General features: G+C 41.6%; 1 protein-coding gene across 1 annotated transcript in view; it reads right to left on the bottom strand.

Annotated features, from left to right (window-relative positions):
* The window catches only part of myo6a (myosin VIa), a 224,349-nt gene that overhangs the window by 113,584 nt on the left and 87,363 nt on the right, over positions 1 to 23,402 (bottom strand). Inside the window, exon 2 of the mRNA XM_048600957.1 lies at positions 21,213 to 21,358. Coding sequence (XP_048456914.1) covers positions 21,213 to 21,329 — 117 coding nt within the window. The 5' untranslated portion in view covers positions 21,330 to 21,358. The remainder of the gene's footprint in view (positions 1 to 21,212; positions 21,359 to 23,402) is intronic.

Here is a 23,402-nt window from a genome sequence, read left to right as displayed (position 1 = left end):
GAGCACCTCACTAGGCAATTTAAAACACCAGATAAGGAGCAGGAGTAAGCAATTCAATCCCTCAAGCCTGCCCTGCCATTTAATACGATCACTGCTGATCTCATCTCAGTCTCCATTTTCTTGCCTGCTCCCCACAACTCTTTAACCCATTACTGATTTTTTTTTTATTTTTAAAAATCAGTCAGTCTTTCTCACCCTCCTTAAACTTACTCAATTTTACAGCATCCACAACATTTTGGGACAGTGAATTCTACAGATTCACAACTATTTGAGAGAAGTCATTTTTCTTTGTGTTTTAAATCTGTTACCCCTTATCCCAAAACTATGACCTCTTGTTCTAGATTGCCCCAAAGAGGAAATATACTCTCTAGGTTGTCTTTGTCAATCCCCTTTTGTGTTTTAATCACATTAACGGAATCTCTTCTCATTCATTTAAACTCCAGAGAGCCAAGTCCTAAAGTGTTCAATTTCTCTTCAAACTCCATCTCTGGAATCAACCTAATGAACCTCCTCTGAACTGCCTCCAATGCTACTACATTCTCAAGTAAGCAGACCAAAACTGTACGCAATACTCCAGGTACAGTTTCACCAATGCCTTGCACAGTCACAGAAGCATTTTCCTATTTTTATACACTATTTCTTTAGCAATAAATGCCAAAATTCTACTTGCCTCCCTTATTGCCTGCTGTACCTGCATACTAGTATTCTGTGACTGGTACACAAGAACACTCAGATCCCACTGCACCGTAGCACTGAATTTTCTCTCCATTTAGATAAACTGCCTTCCTATTCCTTCAATCAAAAATCGATCACCTCACACTTATAGAAATTAAACTTCATCTGCCAAATTTTGGCCCATTCACCTAACCTATACATATCCATTTGTAAGTTTATTATTTCTTCACTGAAACTTATTTTCCTACCAATTTAATGTCATTTGTAAATTTACCTACAGAAGCTTCTGTCCCTGCATCTAAGTCTTTTATATAGATTGCAAATAATTGGGGCCCAAGAACCAAATCCTTTGGCACCCCACTAGCTACAGCTTGCCAACCAGAAGACCATTGTTTATTGTGTTAGTTAGCCAATCCTCTAACCATGCTAATAAATTACCCCTCACTCCACATGATCTTACTTTGTGTTAACATTTCATTCGGCAGTTTATCAAACGCCTTCTGGAAGTCCGGACACACATCTACGGGATCCCCATTATCTACCCTGTTTGCGACATCTTCAAAAGGGCTCTAGCAAATTAGTCAAATATGATTTACCTTTCATAAGACCATGCTGACACTTATGGATTGTGTTTTGCTTTCCAAATGACCTGATACTACTTAACAATGAATCTCCCAACAACACGTTAGACTAACTGGTCTACCGTTTCCTACTTCCTGCTACCCCCATTTTTTTGAATAAGGGTTATTAGCACTGTTTGAATCCACTGGAACCTGCCCCAAACCCAGGGAATTTTGGAATATTATAAAATCAATGGATTCACTATCTCTGCTACCACTTCCTTTAAGACCTTAAGATACTGACCATTAGGCCCTGGGGAATTGTTGGCCTTCAAGCTCAAGAATTTGCTCAGTGCTTTTTCCCCCTAGGGAGGAATTATCATTATCTATAACCTCTGCATTACTAATTACTATTCCGATGGTACTAATATAAAAAGGATTAGCTGACTGGAAGAAGGCGGTATGTGGGAATAAGGAGGTCTTTTTCAGGATGGCAGTCATTGACTTGTGGGGGTCCACAGGTGATCAGTGTTGGGACCATTCTATTCATGTTGCACATGGACATGGATGCAGGAACTGAGGCCATTATTGCTAAATTAGCAGATGCCACAAAGTAGAAGCTCAGGTAGTGTTAATGAAGCAGGAAGGCTGCAGAAGGGCTTGGGCAGGCTGAGACAGTGGACAGAGAAGAGACAGATGAAATACAGTGCAGGAAGGTGTTAGGTTATGCACTTTGGTAGGACGAATAGAGGCACTGACGACGGTCTAAATGGGAAAAGGCTTCAGAAATTTGAAGCACGACGGGACTTATGATACCTGGTTCAGGATTCTCTTAAGGTTAAAATGCAGCTTCAGTTGACAGTTAGGAAGGCAAATGCAATGTCAACATTCATTTCAAGAGGGCTACGAATACAAGAGCAGAAATGTACTGCTGTGGTTGTATAAGGCTCTGGCCAGACCACATTTGGAATATTGTCAGCAGTTTTGGGCCCTGTTATCTAAGGAAGGATGTGATAACCTTGGAGGGGGTTGAGGCTCACAAGAATGATCCCAGGGATGTCATGAGGAGTAGTGATAGACTCAATGAAGTTTAGAAGGATGAAGGAGGATCCCATTGAAACTTTCAGGATACCAAGAGGCCTGGATACTGTGGATGTGAAGAGGTTTCCACTAGTAAGAGGGGTTAGGACCTGATGTTACAGCATCAGATTGAAGGGATGACCCTTGAGAATTGAGATAAGGAGGAATTTCTTCAGCCAGAGGGTGGTTAATCTGTGGAACTCATTGCCACAGAAGGAGACCAAATCATTGACTGTCATTAAGCCAGAGCTCGATAGGTTCTTGATTAGTAATGGGATCAAAGGTTGAGGAGAATGGGATTGAGAAGACCATTAGCATAATTGAATTGGAGAGCAGACTCAATGGGCCGAATGGCCTACTTCTGCTTCCATATTTTATGATCTATATCCTCTGCCATGAAAATTGTAGCAAAATATTGATTTAGTGACTTTGCCATTTCTGTGTTCCCCATTATTAATTCCCTACTGTCATCCTCCTAGGGACCAACATTCACTTCAGCTATTCTGTTCCCTTTTATATACGTATAGGTCTTTTGCTATCCATTTTTAGGTTTTCCATCAGTTTTCTTTCATAATTTACCTTTGCTCTTTTTATTACATATTTTAAAGTTGACCTTTTGTTGATCTTCAAAAGTTTCCTAGAGTTTCTGCCTGCCACCCACCTTTGCAATATGGTAGGACGTGGTTTTTGTCCTAATATTATCTTTTAAATTCCCCCCGTCCCCCTTACAAACTTTCATCCTTCAGAGTCATACAGCCACAGATGTGGAGCACGCAAACAGACCCATCGGTCCAATTCGTCCATGCTGACCAGATATCGCAATTAATCTAGTTCCATTTGCCAGCATTTGGCCCATATCCCTCTTAAACCCTTCTTATTCAAATACAACATTGAAAAGGCATCTGGATGGGTAATTGTACCAGCCTCCACAGCAGCTCTTTTCATACATCCATCACCCTCTCCAGGTTTTCCTCTAGGGAGGAATTATCATTATCTATAACCTCTGCATTACCGATTACTATTGGGATGGTACAAATATAAAAGGAAATTGTTGCCCCTCAGGTCCCTTTTAAATCTTTCCCCTCTCACCTTAAACCTATGCCCTCTAGTTGTGGACTCCCCTATCCTGGGAAAAAGACCTTGGCTATTCACCCTATCCATGCCCCTCATGATTTTATAAACTTCTATAAAGATCACCCCTCAGCCTCTGATGCTCCAGGGAGGATAGCCCCAGCCTATTCAGCCTCTTCCGATAGCTCATAAACACCAAGCCCAGCAAGATCCTTGTAAATCTTTTCTGAGCCAAAAACAGAAGATACTGATTAGAAACAAAGACAAAAGACAAAAAAAAGAACCAATAGGCAACATGAAGCAAAGCCTTTCTACACAGTCAGTGCTTAGGCTCTGGAATGCACTGTTTGAGAATATGGTTGAGAAAAATTAAGTCATGGCCTACAAAATGGAATTTGATAAGCACCTGATTTAAGAAAAAGCTGCCAGGCCACTGGGAAAAGTGTGGGGTGAATTAGCCTGCTCAGAGTGGGTTGAATGGGCTCCATCTGTGCTATATCCATTCTATGTATGGATTCTACATACACAAACAGATAATCTAGAGAGAATTGTTAAAAATACATTACTGCCCTCTCAACTCCAGGAACAAAAGGTTAATTGCCAGGAAACTGCTGCAAACAATCAGAGAGAAAAATCATTCTTTTCAAATCTTTGAACACTTCCATTTACTTTTCACAAGAGTTATTGGAAATGCAAGGAAAATCTGTTTGCCAGACAAGAATTGTCAAAAGGTGAAGAAGAATGTGTCCCATTTTATAACAGAGATTTGGTGTTTGCGGGCAATCTGCCACTAAGATGGAAATGATCCTAACAGGAGCAGGAAATGAACAGAGCAGTTGGTAGTAGCAGGTTCTAAGAGAAAATTTCCAGGAAGGCATCTTCATTCACCTTAATTCTCAATCACATTTTGTTTTTCCTTATAAAGGCAACGAATAAGTCAGGCCAAGATTTGGATGATGCTAACAGCAAACTATCAAAAAATATCTGAAGTGGAGACCAGGAAACACCTGCTTGAGCCCTGTGAACTGCTACATTAAATATCAAAAAAAGTTGTTACCTTCTGCCAATGAGTCAAAGCACTCAGTAAAGACAGGGTAACAGCCACATACAAAAACAGTACATACAGAGGTACCAACAGCTCTGCTAATCGGCATAATACTAGGATTCAAGAATATCCACTCAATCATCGCTCTCTACATGAGGCAACACAATTTACATGAGGATTGTAAAGGCCAACATCCCAAAATGGCCCAAACTACGAACAGAATCGGAGGCTGTCACACTTTTAGAACGGTCAGTTCATTTTAATCTCCTTAGCTCAAGAAGTTGACCAGATGCATCACATATGGTCAGGCAGCCAGCAAGGATAATGCTTCGGAAATCTGTCGATGGAAGAATCTTAAGTTGAACAGTCATGGCATGACCAGGAACAACAAGTTGTAGGATCAATGCATGTATTTCTGCTACAGCAATGGGATAAACTGGGTTATCCTTGATAAGGATAAGAATACCAACTTCAGACATTTCCAGTTCTTAGAACAGCCTGAATCAAATGAAAATCTGGAAGCAATTAGATTTGGGAACGATGCATCTCCCTTCAAAAGCCCCAGATGATTTTTGGCGGAGGTTAAACTTGTAAAAATCAACATAATAATGTGTAGATCTATTAACATCACATGACAGCAGCCATTTACTTACAAACTTGCGGCACAGTAGCTCAGTGGTTAGCACTGCTGCCTCACAGCATCAGGGACCAGGATTCGATTCCACCCTCGGGCGACTGGCTGTGTGAAGTTGCATATTCTCCCAGTGTTTGCACAGGTTTCCTCTGGGTGCTTCAGTTTTCTCCCACAGTCCAAATATGTGCAGGTTAAGTGGATTGGCCATGCTAAATTGCTCACTGTCCAGTGATATGCAGACTAGGTGGTTTAACCATGGTAAATGCTGGGTCACAGGGATAGGGTAGGTGGGCGAGTCTGGGTGGGATGCTCTTTGGAGCACCCACATTGCTATTAGGATTTGTGATCATTTCTACAGTATTCTCTGGGTGGGAGATTTCACTGTCTACTGCCAAGTAGCAGAACCACTAATCGAGCTGGTTGGGTCCTGAAGGACAGACCTGCTCTGCAGCAGGTAGTGAGGGAACCAACAAGAGGGAAAAACATACTTGACATCATCCTCACCAATCTGCCAGCTGCAGATGCATCTGTGCATGACAGTTTCATTAAAAGCAAGCATGACCCAAAAGAGTTGAGCAGTGAAAAATTGAGAAATAGAGCTCACAGCCAGCAAACCTCCATGAACCTGCCCCGAAAGTGACACGTCAGCAATTTTTAGTAAAATTCCCTCCTCCATTTAAAATGCTGATCTGACCCGTCATTCCATTGGCACAGACTTCTAGATGGATTTTCAGGTAAGTGAAGCGGAGGAATCTGTCCTTTCTTTCCTAAGTAGCCCATTGGCATTGAAGTTAATTGTAGGATTAAAGTGCATGGTAAATCTGAGTAACATTATATTCAAAATAGTGCCAGAAATGAGCAGGTTGTAACACAGACAACTTTTGGTATAAATTATTTACATGAACATGTTCAAAAATTCACATTTTTAATATGTAAGAATCTCAGCAAAAATACTACACACAAAGGATGTACATTTTAACACATTATTTTAAACTATACATTTTTTACTTATACCAATTTAGCCTTGGAGTCCATTCTTATATTTAAATGAGCTGCATTTTTAAATAATGCTGGATAGCGTTATAGCCAACGCAAGTTTGCATTTTAGAAATAGCGTTCCCCTTTTTTGTCAATCAAATTATAGCCAATTCGCATTGCCGGAACACGCATTATAGGACAACCCTAACCCGTGTATTAAACAGACTACTTGCTGCCAAACAGCATAAACAGTAAATGACAGACAGAGCTAAGCAGTCCCACAACCAAGATCAGGTCTAAGCTCTGCCACATCCAGTCATGAATGGTGGTGGACAATTAAACAACTCACTGGAGGAGGCAACTCCATAATTATCCCCATCTTCAATGGAACAGCCCAGTAGGTCAGTGGAAAAGATGGGGTTGAAGCATTGACAGCAATCTTCAGCCAAAAGTGCCAAGTGGATAACCAATCTTGGCTTCCTCCAGTGGTCCCTATCATCACATAGGCTAGTTTTCAGCCAATTCGATTCCCTTCATGTGATATCAAGAAACAGTTGGAGACACTAGGTATTGCACAGGGTATGGATCCTGACAGCATTGCAGCAACAGTACTGAAGACTTGTGCTCCAAGACTTGCCACTCCCCTAGTCAAGCTCTTCCAGTACAGCTACACCACTGTCATCCTCCAAACAATGTAGAAAATTGCTCACCTATGTCCTGTACAGAAAAAGCAGAACAATTTCAACCTGGCTGTTACCAACCCATCAGTAAAACGATAAAAAAAAAAGGTGTCAACAGTGCTATTAAGCAGCACTGCTCAGCAACAATCTGCTCACTGATGCCCAATTTGGCTTCTGGTAGGGCCACTCAGCTCCTGACCTCATTATAGACTTGGTTTAAACATGGACAAAACAGCTGAATTCCAGAAATGAGGTGAGGGGGAGAGGGAGTGTGGCATCAAGAAGCCTCAGCAAAACTGCAATCAAAGGGAACAGGGGTAAAACTCTCTGCTCGTTGGAGTCATACCTGACAGAAAAGGAAGATGCTTGTGGTTGTTGGAGATTAGTTATTTCAGCTCCAGGACATCTCTGCAGAAGTTCCTCAGGGTGGTGCCCTAGGCTGAACCAACTTCAGCTGCTTCAATGACCTTTCCTCCATCAGAAAGTCAAAAGTGGGAATGTTCGTTATTGGTTGCACAATGTTCAGCACTATTCATGACTCCTCATACCGAAGTTGTCCATGTTCAAATGCAATATCTGGTAAGTAACATTCATGCCACACAAATGCCAGTCTATGACCATCACTAATAAAGTCAATCCAACTGCAACTCCTTGACATTCAAATGGTGTTACCATCATTGAATTCCCCCATTAATCAACACTCTAGGGCTGTCACTGACCAGAAATTGGATTTGCCAACATAATAAAATGGCTACAACAGTCAGAACGGTGGTTCAGTAGTTAGCACTGCTGCCTCACAGAGCGAGGTGGTCTGGGTTCGATTCCACCCTCAAGTGATCATCTGTGTGGAGTTTGCACATTCTCCCAGTGTCTGCGTGGGGTTTCCTCTGGGTATTCCAGTTTCTTCCCACAGTCCAAAGATATGCAGGGTAGTTGGATTAGCCATGGGGCATATGGGGTTAGAGGGATTTGGGGGGTGGGGAGAAGAATCCGGGTGGGATGCTCTCCGGAAGGGTGGTATGGACTCAATGGGCTGAAGTCTGCTCACACACTGTAGGGATTCTACGATTCTAAGAGCAGGTCACAGGTCAAGAATATTGCAAATGGGTAACTCACCATTCTGACTGTCCAGAGCATGTACACCATCTACAAGGCACACGTCAGGAATGTAATGGAATACTCTCCACTTGCCTAGTGGAGTGCAGCTCCAAAAACACAAGAAGTTTGACACCATCCAGGACAAAGCAGCCTGCTTAATTAGTACCACATTCACAAATATGCAGTCCCTCCACCTCTGACGCTCAGTCCACACTGCTACTACTGACCACAAGATGCACTACAGAAACTTACCCAAGACAGCACCTTCCAAACCCATGACTGCTTTCATCTGAAAGAACAAGGGCAGCAGACACATAGGAACAGAGCCACCTGCAAGTACCCTTCCAAGCTATTCATCATCCTGACTTGGAAATGTATCGCCATTCCTTCACTGTCACTAAGTCAAAATACTGGAATGTCCTCCCTTAGGACATTGTGGGCCAACTCTCAACATGTGGACTACAGCAGATCACCAACACCTTCTCAAGACAATAAATACTGGCCAACAGGCCTACATCCCATGAGTGAATAAATGAAAATATAAAAGGTTTGCTATTGTATTTCCAAGGAAGGATGGAGAGGGACTTGAATGAGAATTTGCCAATGGAGAAAATTTTAGAAGGAAAAGCGCAGCAAATGCCTAAGTAGTAGAGGTCATGGACTTAGGAGGTGCTGCTGAAGCAATGTATCTTGTAGACTGTACACATTGATGTTACTTTGTCCCAGTAGCATAGGGAGTGAATTGTTAAGGTGATGAACAAGTGCTAATTGAGTAAACTGTCTAGTCTTGGGTACTGTTGAGCTTCCTGCATATTTTTGGGGTTGTGCTCATCCATGCAAGTACATAGTATTCCATCACAGTCTTGCCTTGTGCGTTTTGAAAAGCATGTGGGATCCTTTCCTTTATTGGCCAAGACTTCAGTATAAAAGCAGAAAGGGTCTACGTGCCAGAAAGGCAAGAATACCCAACCTCTGGCCTGCTTGTGTAGCCACAGAGTTAAGATGGCTGGTCCAGTTAGGTTTTTAAAAATGGTGACCCTCAGGATGTTTACAGTAGGGGATTAGACAATAATGTTGTAATTAGATGTAAAAAAGAGAATTAGAGTATCTCTTGTTCAAGGCAGCTTTTGTCTGGCTCTTGTTTGTCACAAATGTTACTTTGTGCTCATCGCCCAAGCCAGATGTTGTCCAAGACTTGGTACATGCAGGCACCACTGCTTTATTATCCGAATGCAAACATTCCCACATTTAACCTTATTGTGGACAGGTGGTCAATGGTGAAACAGCTGAAGATGGTCTGGGCAAGAACACTACCTGAACAACTCCTGCAACAATGTCCTGGGGCTGTGATGATTGGCTGTTGTAGACCAATTTCCTTTGTGCTAGGTATGACTCCAATAAATGGAGGTCTTCTTCCCTGATACCCACTGGGTTAAGGTTTACTCAGGAGTCTTCAAATCAGTCAACTGTTGCCTGGAAGTCAAGCAAAACCATCTCTCCCTCACCTCTTCTGCCGACATATGGAGCAAGGCTCAAATTAGGTTTAGAGCTAAGTGGTCCTGGTGGAACACAACTCAGTGCTGGTAAACAGACTATTCACAGGTAAGCACCACTTCATTACACTGTGAGCTGGTGATTACACTGATGTGATGGCAACTGATTGGATTGGATTTATCCTGCTTTTTCTGAACAGAATGTATCTGGACAATTTCCACTTTTTCAGGTACGAGGTCAGTGTTGCAGCTGTACAGGCGCAGCTTGAGTAGAGGCATGGCTGGTTCTAGAACACATCTTCAGCACTCAGACCAGCATGTTGTCTGGGCCCGTCATCTTTTACATACATCCAGCATTTTTAGCCAGGATGGTTGCACAATTCTGTTAAAAACACTGGTTATTCCACAATTTCAACATAACTCCCTCCTTTTATACTCTATGCAGAGATTTATCCCACATGTACTGTTAAACACCTCACCTTTCCTGCTACCTTTAGGGATCTGAGAACTTGTACGCCAAGGTTCCCTTGTTTATTCCACACTTCAGTTTTATACCTTTTCCGTTTTCTCTTGCCTGGTTTCCACTGCCCAAACCTTAGTTTTCCAGACAGAATTTCTCTCAACACCCTTCAGTCCAATTTAATTAGTCTATCACCATCACTTCCTGCACTCTATTTTCTCATCTTTATGTGACTGTTTAAAATAAAGTTCAAAGATGGGCTGCTATTGAACACATAACGGGCACATTTCGCATCTAGAAATATCCAGCCAATTACAAGGACAAATCCAACCCATCACCATTCTGAAATGTCACACTTTCCATTTGTATGAACATCCCAGACAAAGGAACAATGGACAGGATGTCTACTGCAGCTCATTCAGAACAAAGGAAACAACTGAAACACATTATGCCCAAGGTGGCACTAATGATTGCACAATTATCTCCTACAAAACAGGATAGTTTGACCAGGGCATCAAACTGCACTTTGTTAGCTGAATGGCTAAACTAGTGGGATAGGACAGAAAATCTGATTTTGAAAGACACTACTTGGATTACATTGCACACATGTACAGCAGAAGTTTACCCTTTCGGTCAGGACTTCAGTGTCAGAGTCAAATGAAGGGTCACAATACTGCACTGTTTGGGAGAACAGTCTCCAAATGATTTTCCCCAAATTGGCCATCCATAATGGTCAGAGGGTGGGCTGGTTGTTAAATTAGCAATGATGGATGATCTCCTGAAGTTGGAGGGCCAGTGGGAGTCCCAAGAGCACTAAAGGAACAGCAGCTTATAGAGAGGTAAGAGGGAACGCACCATTTTGAGGCAACATCTCCAACTTTTTACATTTAAGTATTAAAATGTTTCATCAGCTAGATCACCACTTAGAGGTGAATTCCTCTGCAGAGTAACCGGCAGCAACAGCTCAAAACTAGCCTGGATCTGACCCACCTAACCAGTAGTCCTTCAGGCAACTGACCTCATCCCTTTTGCCTCATGCGGTCCAGAGGCAATTCTGACAATACATCTAAGTTGACTAGTGCAGTTGGTTACACGCCACTTGTGGTCAGGCAGCTTTGCTGTCCCCATTCTACCTGCAGGAAAATGACCAGGCATACCAGTGCCAGCAAGCTGGCATATTGGCCAGCAACATGAATTTTCACAGTGGACTGCCACCACAATCACCCCCAATCAGAACATAACGATCTTAATCCAGTTATACCTGTTTTACTAGTTCTAGCATAACCCCTGTCCTCATTTCCTAAATTTTGGGTTGAAGTGAAAAATACCCCACATTGCCTTTGTGGCCATTTTATGAACTTATCCCGTGACTTTCAGAGATCTGCAGACAAACACCCAAGGTCATTCTGTTCCATTACACCTCCAAGTCAGAATCTTACCCTTTAATGTGTATTCTTGTCTCCAATCCATCCTCTCCAAAGTAAATTACCTCACACTTCACCAAACTAAATGTCATTTGCCACTTTTCTGCTCATTGCCAATCTATTGCCATTTTCATGAAGATTGCAGCTATCTTCTCTATGATCAACCATAATTTTCCGATTATCTGGAAATTTCTTCTCTATGTACCTCACACTGAAGACTAAACTATTTAATTATACCACAAACAGCAACAAACTCAGTGCTGGATCCTGCAAAATCCCAATGAAGTTATGGGGACATCCTGAAGATATCAAGTGTACTATACAATTTGAGATTCTTGCTTCACTTATGACTGATAAAGAAGTTGTCACAAGGTGTGAAAATTACTTTGTACACAATTTCGAATAGGTGTTTCATGGTACATTCAGGCAAGAATCATTCATGTGCTCAAATTCAGGTTGTAAAAATGCAACGATTGGAGATGGAGTGTCTCCTGGCAAACGAGTAATATAATTCAACAGAACAGCCAGATTAAAATGCAAATACGGTTTCTCATGCAAGATTAGTTCATTTGGCTGTGATGGACAAGAGACGAGATTCTTTGTTTGTGAGAGAAGGAGAATAAAAACAACATGTTGTTACAAAGTTCATTTCAAGATACCAAAGTTAGGTGTTTTTTTAAATCTAGTTTTGCTTTTTTTTAAAACCCCATACAAGCTACTTCAATTCCTGCTGATTTCTACACAAGGACATTGGAGATGATGAAACAAGTTAAACGCAAATGTCCCACTTAACTAGTGCTACCACAGGCCTTGATTTTTTTTTTGCAATCCGTACAGCCTTTTACAAAGTATCTTCAGGCACGAAAATGCTGTTTTCTTTAAGACAGCAAACAACATTTCCCAAGGCTAGATGGGAGATAGGAAAAGGAATGTACATTTGGGAGCAATTTAGTTTGCCCTCACAAGAAAACGATACGAAGGTAACAATGTTCAGAAGAAAAATAACCATGTGCTACCTAATAAAGATTAAACTGTTCTTAAAATCTGAGTGACTAACACTGAAGACAGTGTACTTTATTTTGATTGCAATTCGTTCAACAGTTGAGGATCAAGTAATTTCTTATTGCATGTGTTTTGTTTTGTTTTGTTTTGATGTGTGAATTCCAGCAAGGCCATTTCAAAATAGATTGCAACAGTTTACAGCATGGGTAGATGGTCAAATTCAGCATTACTTAAACTAAATTTGGAAACAGCAGCATTCAAGGTGCTGTAACCAAATATTTATTGGACTGGATTTTGATGCTACTCACTGCCATTTTAGTGTTGGTAGTTTGTCAACAAACAAACCTTTCACTATAAACCTTTCACATCACAGTGATGCACCTGATGGCACCACAAGGATTAGGAAATTCCATCAAATTAGCCTAAACAGGATACTGCACTGCGTCAAAGAAGAAAAATATTGTTCCTGGAAATGAAAGCTTCTACCAATATTTTGTGATGTTCAGATAATTATGGCAAATCCAAATAAGAAATGGTATCACTGGGAAACTCATTTGATTAAAATTACAAATGGTCAACAGCCAGCTGCATAAAGCTAGATTTCGTTATTGTACAGAGTGGAAAATAGATGTGCCAAATGGGTTTCTGGTTTCATTCAGGCTTGATTGCATAAGCCATAGTACTTTGTTTGCATCCATTGCTGCTCCATGTGTATATCTCTTGCTAATAATTGTCTCATGATGTAATCTTGTCTTATAACAGGTTGAAAGTTTAACTGTAGAGGTGTGAACACCAAAACAACACAATCATTCATGTTTCATTAGCTCAATGTTTATTGTGACTTTTTCATAGTTTAAGAATAATCTTCAAAAAGAGTACCTTCACATCAAAAGAACACACCCCAGAGACATGCTCAAGATTTTCCACTCATATTCAGTTGGTGGAATAGGAAGAAATCAGATTGTTACCAAGAATGTTCTATATTGAGCTGCAAACAGCTAGAGCAGTGCCACAACGATGCCACCCGAAGGTTGCAGGAACAGCAACTCATTCTGCTTGGGAACCCTGCAGCCCAATGGTATCAACGTGGATTTCACAAGCTTCAAAATCTCCCCTCCCCCTACCGCATCCCAAAACCAGTCCAGCTCGTCCCCGCCTCCCTAACCTGTTCTTCCTCCCACCTATCCCCTCCTCCCACCTCAAGCCCCACCCCCATCTCCTACCTACTAACCTCATCCCACCCCCTTGACCTGTCCATCCTCCCTGGACCGACCTATCCCCTCCCTAACTCCCCACCTACACTCACCTTTACTGGCTCCATCCCCGCCTCTCCGACCTGTCTGTTTCCTCTCCACCTATCCTCTCCTCTATCCTTCTTCTATCCGCCTCCCACTCTCTCCCTATTTATTTCAGAACCCCCTTCCCCTCCCCCATTTCTGATGAAGGGTCCAGGCCCAAAACGTCAGCCTTTCTGCTCCTATGATGCTGCTTGGCCTGCTGTGTTCATCCAGCTCTGCACCTTGTTGTCTTGGATTCTCCAGCATCTGCAGTTCCTACTATCTCTAGAGCTCACTCTTTACATGGTTTTAAAAACAGTCAAACTAATAATAAATATATTAGATGCACTTGGATATTGCTCTTTTATGTAATACTTTGTGCTTTTATGCTTCAATATTATTTTATGTAAATATATTGAAACAATGTTTAACCTCTACACAGAGATCTGAGATAACACAGCATTGTCAGAGCATGTAATGTACCTGCCACTGAACAATTCAATACAATTTTGCATTAGTTTTCAATATCCAGGTTTTTCCACCAATGTCCAACAGACACAGCAAAATCTGAAATAAAATCTCAAATGAAAAGAGAAAATGCTAGAACTAACTAGCAATAGCAAAGAGTTTTATCCTATTAAACAGTCTTTGGCTTATGGAAATAGTAGCATCAATCCACAAAGAGAAAGATGTTGGGGGGGATGTCTGAATTGCTATGTCACAGAAATTTACAAAATTATTTACTCAAAATGTTGTGTGTTATCAACATTATAAACAACAGTGGGCAGCTTTATAGAAAAGAAAAACAAGTGTTATGCTCAGCATTATGTGAAATCCCCAGTGTGTGGGAGATATTTTAGTGCAGTGAAGTCACTTGTGAATTATCCAGGTTCTCCATGGGCAGTAAACAATTTGTAAAATGTTTTATGGCATGGAATACAAGTCAAATAGGTGAAGTTGACATTAAGCTTTCAGTTTCTCAAATGTTTTCCAGCAGACCTGGCAATTTAAAACAATACGCTGAAAACCAAAGTTAGAAGCTGTCTCCAGCAGTCAGTAAAGTGCCTACATTGAAAATTTATAGAACTGATTAAATCTGCTGGAGGAAGGCATCAAATCTCTGAATCAAGAAAGCAGTGTAGAACTGACCTAGCCCCTAATACAAGATAACAAGGTGTAGAGCTGAATGAACACAGCAGGCCAAGCAACAGCATAGGAGCAGAAAGGCTGACGTTTCAGGCCGAGACCCTTCTTCAGAAATCGGGGAGGGGAAGGGGGTTCTGAAATAAATAGGGAGAGAGGGGGAGGCGGATAGAAGATGGATAGAGAAGAAAGGTGGAGAGGAAACAGACAGGTCAAAAGATGCAGGGATGGAGCCAGTAGGTGGGGAGGTAGGGAGGAGATAGGTTAGTCCAGGGAGGATGGACAGGTCAAGGGGGTGGGATGAGGTTAGTAGGTAGGAGATGGGGGTGGGGCTTGAGGTGGGAGGAAGAACAGGTTAGGGAGGCGGGGACGAGCTGGGCTGGTTTTGGGATGCGGTAGGGGGAGGGGAGATTTTGAAGCTTGTGAAAGTATACTGCATCCGCTGTACCCGTTGTGGCATCCTCTACATCGGGGAAACCAAGCGGAGGCTTGGGGACCGCTTTGCGGAACACCTACGCTCGGTTCGCAACAAACAACTGCACCTCCCAGTCGCGAACCATTTCAACTCCCTCTCCCATTCCTCAGACGACATGTCCATCCTGGGCCTCCTGCAGTGCCACAACCATGCCACCCGAAGGTTGCAGGAACAGCAACTCATATTCCGCTTGGGAACCCTGCAGCCCAATGGTATCAATGTGGATTTCACAAGCTTCAAAATCTCCCCTCCCCCTACCGCAACCCAAAACTAGTCCAGTTTGTCCTCGCCTCCCTAACTGGTTCTTCGTCCCACCTCAAGCCCCACCCCCATCTACTACCTAATAACCTCATCCCGCCCCCTTGATCTGTCAGTCCTCCCTGGACTGACCTATCCCCTCCCTACACTCACCTTTACTGGCTCCATCCCCGCCTCTTTGGCCTGTCTGTCTCCTCTCCACCTATCTTCTCCTCTATCCATCTTCTATCTGCCTCCCCCTCTCTCCCTATTTATTTCAGAACCGTCTTCCCCTCCCCCATTTCTGATGAAGGGTCTAGACCCAAAACGTCAGCCTTCCTGCTCCTCTGATGCTGCTTGGCCTGCTGTGTTCATCCAGCTCTACACCTTGTTATCTCAGATTTTCCAGCATCTGCAGTTCCTACTATCTCTAGCCCCTAATACAGTCATTTTCAACAGATATAAACCTAGAGCCAAGCAGATTTTCTCCCCATTCTATCAAGGTAAATAAACAGTGTTAAGTTTCACATGATGTACACTTCATGGAGATCTATTTTAAATAATGAAACCTTTTCCTCCGAGAATTAATTTCAATTTGATTCTCATTGATAAACACATACTCTTTAACCACATGCTAAACAACAATATGCTAATTTGTCCTCATGTTGCCTGCACCTGCACTGGAACAAAACCCCAAAAGGAATAGAATTCATTACTGAAATCGTCCTTCTACATGTCCACCAAATAAGTTTCCTTAATTTTTTGTCTTATTTAGCACAAGCACAGACATAATAGATAAAACAAGCTTTTGTGGCAGTCATTAATTCAGTATAGATTTGCCAACTAAAAGCCTCATTTCTTATAGTAACTTTCACACCCAGAGAGCATCACAAAAATGCTTTTAGCCAGGGAATTACTGTTGCTGTGTAGAAAAATGGCCACCTCAAATCGCAATTAAGTGAACGGCCAGACAAAGAGTTTATGATGTTAAAGATAAATGGTTAATCCATTTGGGGAACAGTGCTATGGAGGCTTTAATGTTTATAAAAATACCAGTGCAGGAGTAAGCCCTTTGGGCCTGCACATTTCAGTATGATCATGCAATCTTAGTACTGTATCCCATTCCTGCCCTCTCCCCATACCCCTTGATCCCTTTAGCCACAAGATCTACATCCAGCTCCCTCTTCAATATATCCAATGAACTGGACCACATCAGCTTCCTGTGAGAGAGAATGCCACAGGTTCACAACTCCTTCGTTATCTTAGTCCTGAATGGTATAATCCTTGTTCTGGGCTTCCCTGACTTCAGGAACATTCTTCCTGCATCTAGTCTGTCTAGTCCCATCAGGATTTCATACGTTTCTATGAGATTCCCCCTTATTCTTTTAAATTCCAGTGAGTACAAGCCCAGTTGATCCGGTCTTTCCTCGTATGTCAGTCCTGCCATACCAGGAATCAGTCTGATGAACCTTCACTCAAATACTTCAACAGCAAGAACTTCCTGTCTCAAACTAGGAGACCAAAACTGCACACAATATTCAAGATGTGGCATCACCAAGGCCCTGTATAACTGCAGCATCCTTACTCAGATACTCAAATCCCCTCACTATGAAGGGCAGCATGCCATTAGCTTTCCTCACCTCTACTACACCTGCATGTAAACATTCATTGGCTGTCCCACCAAGACACCAAGTCTCACTGCACCTCACCTCTTCCTAAACCGCCACCATTCAGATAACAATCTGCCTTCTTGTTTTTGTGACCAAAGTAGATAAACACATTATATCGCATTTACCAAGTATTTATCAAACAGCATCAGAATGATTGTACCTCCAGCATTCCCCGATGGTCAGCCTAAATCTAGTGCTCAGATCCCAGCATGGAATATGGAACCATTGTCAGTCTTTTAATGTCAGAATGTCAATATACAGTCTTGGGAAAAGTTTTGCCATCAACTTTCCAGATTACAGGGTTTTGCAGAAAGGATATTGGCTGGATTGGAAGATTTAAAAAATGTTTTCAAATACCGGTTAAAAAAAGCAAATTATGGCTAAAGAGAGGGATGAGTTGTCTTGATGTGGCAACGGTTTTGTCATGCCCCACAAAATAAGAAACTGGGTGTTGATAGCATGATGTTGAAGAATCCAACTGACATTGATTACAGCTCATTATGTACAAATATTACAACAACAGGCATACAACTGTTAGAAGATATTCATCTGTTCTAATACTGAAAATGATAATATCAATATAAAAGGTGTAGAAGGCACTGAATTCAAGGGATATCATGGAAACCTTTGCAGTAAGTACTTAACACACCCAGTAAAAAGAAACAGCAGTTCTAGGCTCAGTTTTACATTCGCGCAAGAATATCCATGGAAGAACTTTTTAAACAGCAATCATAACTATATTAAATCTAACTGGATTATGGAGGAGGACAAAGCGAGACTAGAAATATGAAATCAAGGAACACCTAATGTTATTAAACCAAGGTGCGATTTCACAGAAGTAAAAGGAAACAACTACTTTGAGGTAAAATAGTCAGAATGGTAAGGGGTTTTCAGGGATGACAAAGGAAGTTTAGAACAAACGTGTTTCCCCAAAGGAAAAAGAAATCCAGGGTTAGCTGAACATCAAAAGAGAATAAATAGTAGACTAAAGCAAAAAAAAGGGAAGCTAATGTCAGATAGATTTCAACAGTGCAGGAAGCTAACAGGTGTATAAAAAAGCAGGGTGAAATTTAAAAAAGGGAAATAAAGGCATTCGGAAAGCAAAGTCAAAGCACAAAAAAATTGGCACGTGAAGAAAAATCATGGAAAACTCAGACACAAACAACAAGAAAATAAGCAAACAATATGGCCAATTGGAAACAAAGGGAAACAGTGTGCAATAGCAGAATGAATGGACAGGGCTCTTAGTGAATACTGCGCATGTGTCTTCTCAAAATAAAAAGGAGAAAAGGCAACTTTTTAAAAAATTATTCATAGGATTTGAGCATAGTTGGTTAAGCCAGCATTTATTTCCCATCCCTAATTCCCACTCAGAAGATGGTGGTGACTGCCCTCAAACTGCTGCAATCCATTTGGTATAGAGTAGATATTGTCCAGGTCTTGGTATAGTTGAATGTGGATTGCTTCAGTCCCTGGGTTGTGGCAAATGGTGAACATTGTACAACTATCAATGAACATCTGACATCATAATGGAGAGAAAATGAATCATCTGAAAATGGTTGGGCCTCGGACACTACTGAGGAACTCCTGCAGAAATGCCCTGGGGCTGAGATGACTGACCTCTAAAACCACAACCAGCTTTTTCGTGAGATAACAAGGTGTAGAGCTGGATGAACAGAGGCCAAGCAGCAAAGGAGCAGGAAAGCTGACATTTCGGGTCTAGACCCTTCTTCAGAAAATAGGGCTAATTATGTGCCAAAAAGCTTAAGCAGCTAGTGATAAGGGGAACTAAGTAATTCTGCAACTATCAGATTAGATCCAAGCTTTGTACCCTGCCACATCCAGTTGTGAATGGTGATAAACACATACCTCTGGGGGAGGCAGAAACGGACTCAACACTTCTGGTTGAAGACTGGCGCATCGGCTTGCACTGATGGTGTTGGGTTCCCCATTATTGAGGATGGGGAGGTTTGTGGAGCTTTCCTTCTCTATCTTGTTGTTTATGTGTTTATCACCATTGACAACTGGATGTGGCAGGGTACAAAGCTTGGATCTAATCTGATAGTTGCAGAATTACTTAGTTCCCCTTATCACTAGCTGCTTAAGCTGTTTGGCACATAATTAGCCCTATTCATAGCTTCACTAGATTGACGACCTGCTACTAGGTACACTTGGTGTTGCTCCTGGTACACTCTTCATTGAACCAGGGTTGATCCCCTGGCTTGATAGTAATGATTGAGTGGGGGATATGCCAGGCCATGAAGTCACAGATTGTGTTAAAGTATCATTCTGCTGGTGGTGCTGGTCCACAATGCCTAATGGATTCCCAGTCTTGACTAGCTAGGTCTGTTCAATATCTATCCCATTTAACACAGTGAAAGCATCATGCAATATGGTGAAGTGTATTCGCAATGTGAAGGCACGACTTTGTCGCCACAAGGACTGAGGGGGGTCATTCTTATCGACACTGTCATAGACACTACCTAGTGCCCTACCATTAACTGCATAGGTCCTGCCTTGTTTGTTTTACCGAAATGCAATACCTTGCATACATCCAAATTAAACGCCGTCTGTCACTCCTCAGCCCGTTGGCCTAAATGATCAAGGTCCTTTGTAATCTTAGATAACTTCCTTCACTACTGACTATACCACTTTTAGTGTCATCTGCAAACTTACTAACCATTCCTACTAAATTCTCATCAAAATAGTTTATATAAATGACAAAAGTGGACCCAGTACCGATCCCTGCAAGTCACCACTGGTCACAGGCCTCCAGTCTGAAAAGTAACTCTCCACCACGCTCGGTCTCCTACTGTCAAGCCAATCTTGTATTCAATTGATAAGCTCTCCCTGAATCCATATGATCTAACTTTACTAAATCAATCTACCATGCAGAACGTTATCAAAGACTTTACTAAAGTCCATATTGACCATGTCTACTGCTCTGCCCTCAGTCTTTTTGATTACTTTCTCAAAAAAAAAAACAACTCAATCAAGGTTGAGAGAGACAAATTTCCCACACACACATCCACTGATCATTGATGGTCAAGGTGTCAAAGGATACTTGTATTTATTGTAGAGTCAGAATCCTACAGCACGGAATCAAACCCTCTGGTCCAACTCGTCCATGCTGACCAGACACCCCAATATAACCTAGTCCCATTTGCCAGCATTTGGCCCATATCCCTCAAAACCTTTCCTATTCATATACCCATCCAGGTGCCTTTTAAAATCTTGTAATTGTACTCCCCCCACCGTTTCTTGTGGCAGCTTATTCCACACGTGACTGCCCTCTGCATGAGGCAGTTACCCTTCCGGTCCTTTTCAAATCTTTCCATTCTCACCTTAAACCTAGGCCCTCTAGTTATGGACTTACCCCATCCTAGGAAAAAGACCTTGGCTATTCACCCTATGTGTCCCCTGTGATTTTACAAACTTCTATAAGTTGTCCCTCAGCCTCCAACACTCCAGGGCATAAGCTTCAGCCGATTCAGCCTCTCCCTATAACTCAAACCTAGTCAAGGAATGGAAAGCAGGAAGGTGACATTGGAATTATATCATCGCTCTGTAGGTTATGGCTAGATTTCTGGTCATCATATTAAAGAAAGTGAGAGATCACAATTTGTAGCATGCAGAGGAAATTTACAAAGGACGTTGCTCACAAATGGAGAGTTTCAGCTCCAAGGAAAAATTGCACAGACTAGGTTGTTTTCTTGGAAGTACGTGAATTTGATACGAGTTTTGATTGAGATGTAAGTTGTATGGGTCCTTGGCAGAGTGAATGGGAAGGAACTAAATCCCTCAACAGAAAATCAATGTCCAGATTTAAAGCCACTGATAAAATGGCCCCAAGGAATGATACTAACAGTTACTTCCAGCACGTGACAGGAAAATTACATCTAGACTGGTAGCACTACTATGTGGGTTGACCTTGTAACTCACTAGTCAATGTCACTCACTGTCCTGCACATAGCACATGCAATAATCCTCCACAGACACAAATCAGCGTGAACTTGACATATTTCTTCTCATGTTCTCAGGATGTCCCTAAACGTTTCACAGCCAATGAATAGCACTTTGGTTTGAATTATAGTCAATGGCATGTTAACAATTCACTGAAAGTATTCAAATAAAATGGAGAATTTCCTTTCAGAAAAAAAGAATAGCTCAAGGATAGCCAATATAAATGACATTTCAGTATCATGCTCACCTTGTTTCTTTGATTCAAAGGTTCAATTGTTAGTGAGTCAACACCAATGTCAATAATGGAACCCAGCTGGAACCCATCCAGGGGATGTGGAGCCCACACAGGCTTCCCGTCGTCCATGCTCACTTTTCAGAACTAACCACGATTCCCTAGGTTAAGAAAACAAAAACACAGACAAATAAGTTTATACTTTTTATAAAAAAAAGCACATGCATCTTATGAACACTACACTGGCAACTTAAATGGTGTCTATCAAGTAGGATTAGTTTAACATGGCATCATGATCAACACAGCCATGGTAGGCCAAATCGCCTGTTCCTGTACAGTACTGTCCTGTGTTCTATATGCTCTAAGTCTTACTGTAGTACATTTCATGTGTATAGTGGTGCCTCTGAGCTCCTTACACCTGAGCTGGAAGAAGAAAATGAGGGGACTGAAGGAAAGAGAAAGTAAAATCAAGAAGAAATGTCTCCAGAAGTAATTTGAAAGGAAGGTGACAGGATGACAAAGTGACGAAGACAATGGAGCACTGTGGTCAAATCTATAACCAAGGGCGATGGAAAACTTGGGGCGGGGTTGGGGGGTAGTTGGTGGTCGAGAACAATAATAATATTAGTGCTGCCAGGTGAAATTAAAGAGCTGAAGAATGGCAAAGACTATGAACCTGGCGAAGGGAGAGGTGAAGTCATGTCACAATTTGAAGAAGAATGAACACTTCAATACAAATTTTCCATTTCAATGGCTTTTCTCTTAAAAGTCATAAACGAGTAAACAAGACAAACATTTGTATAACAAGAGATAACAAGGCATAGAGCTGGATGAACACAGCAGGCCAAGCAGCATCAGAGGAGCAAGAAAGCTGACGTTTTGGGCCTGGACCCTTCTTCAGAAATTTATATAACAAGGCGTCTTTTTCACCCTCCTAATGATGAGCTAATACAAAGTTATTACCTCTAAATCACAGAATCATGGGAACAAGTAAATAGAAGTTAAACAGATTATTTTTGATAAGCTGAAAAACATGGCTGCAACAAAAAAAGTGTGTTTGGGACAAAAATGTAGGTGAATTAAAAAAGAATGGTGGTTTTATAGCAATGGCTTTAGACATTTCCTACACAGATTTATTGACTAAATCACAATTATAATTTGGGAAAAGGCAGCAGGTATTAAGCAATATGGGACACAGTTGTGTACACAATTTGCTCACAGGTCAGCCATTAATTCATTGAATGTGGCAGAGGAAATCTTCGAAATCAAAGGTTTATTTAGTTAAATTACTGTATGAAATGATTAATTACCATCACATCATTATTATTTTTAAATTAGGCAATTTTAATTGGTGTGTGTTAATGATATCCATTAGCACAACATAATATCATAAGACAAGACAAAATGACCTTGACATAATCGGCTAAGAGCCTGACTGAATAGATTTCTGTTGTCCCAGCTTGAAATGACATACAAGAGGCATTGTGGAGAAGAAAGAGAGGTTGAAGATGGGGTTAGTAGTCAGCAGGGACAATGGGGTCAAGAGTTGATTTATCAAAGAGACAGGTAATGCTGACAGATTTAGAGGATGGGGGGATACTCTTGCATTTGCCCCAAAGAGTACAAGACAAAAGAAGGTTTCTGCAACATAGGTCTCTCTTTACAGCAATGTTGAAGTTCTGAATTACAAAAGAATTGTTTCCTACCCATCCTAACATGATAAAATTGATTCCGTCATCCAAGTCAATACTGCAGATCATAAACAGTTTAGATCCCAGCACAGATCCCTACAGCATTTCATTAGTCGCAGTTTGCCAATCTTAAAATGACCCATGTATCCGGATTGCTTCTTGTTAGCTAACCAGTCATATATCATTCCCAGCACCATGTGCCTTTGTCTTGTGTAATAATCTCACATCTGACACCTTAAAAAGGTGGTCTTTGGAAACCTAAATGTACAATATTTATGCACGTGTTCATTACATCCTCAAAGATCTCTAATAAATTTGTCAAGCAAAATTCCCCTTTCACAAAGCCATATTGACTCTGACCCAGCTATGATTCTCTATATCAGAGATAGTAGGAACTGCAGATGCTGGAGAATCCGAGACAACAAGGTGCAGGGCTGGATGAACACAGCAGGCCAAGCAGCATCATAGGAGCAGAGAGGCTGACGTTTCGGGCCTAGACCCCTCATCAGAAAAG

The sequence above is a fragment of the Rhincodon typus genome, chromosome 9, assembly GCF_021869965.1.
Source record: "Rhincodon typus isolate 14 chromosome 9, sRhiTyp1.1, whole genome shotgun sequence".
Taxonomy (NCBI): Eukaryota; Metazoa; Chordata; class Chondrichthyes; order Orectolobiformes; family Rhincodontidae; genus Rhincodon; species Rhincodon typus.
This window is presented reverse-complemented; position numbering and strand designations above follow the sequence as displayed.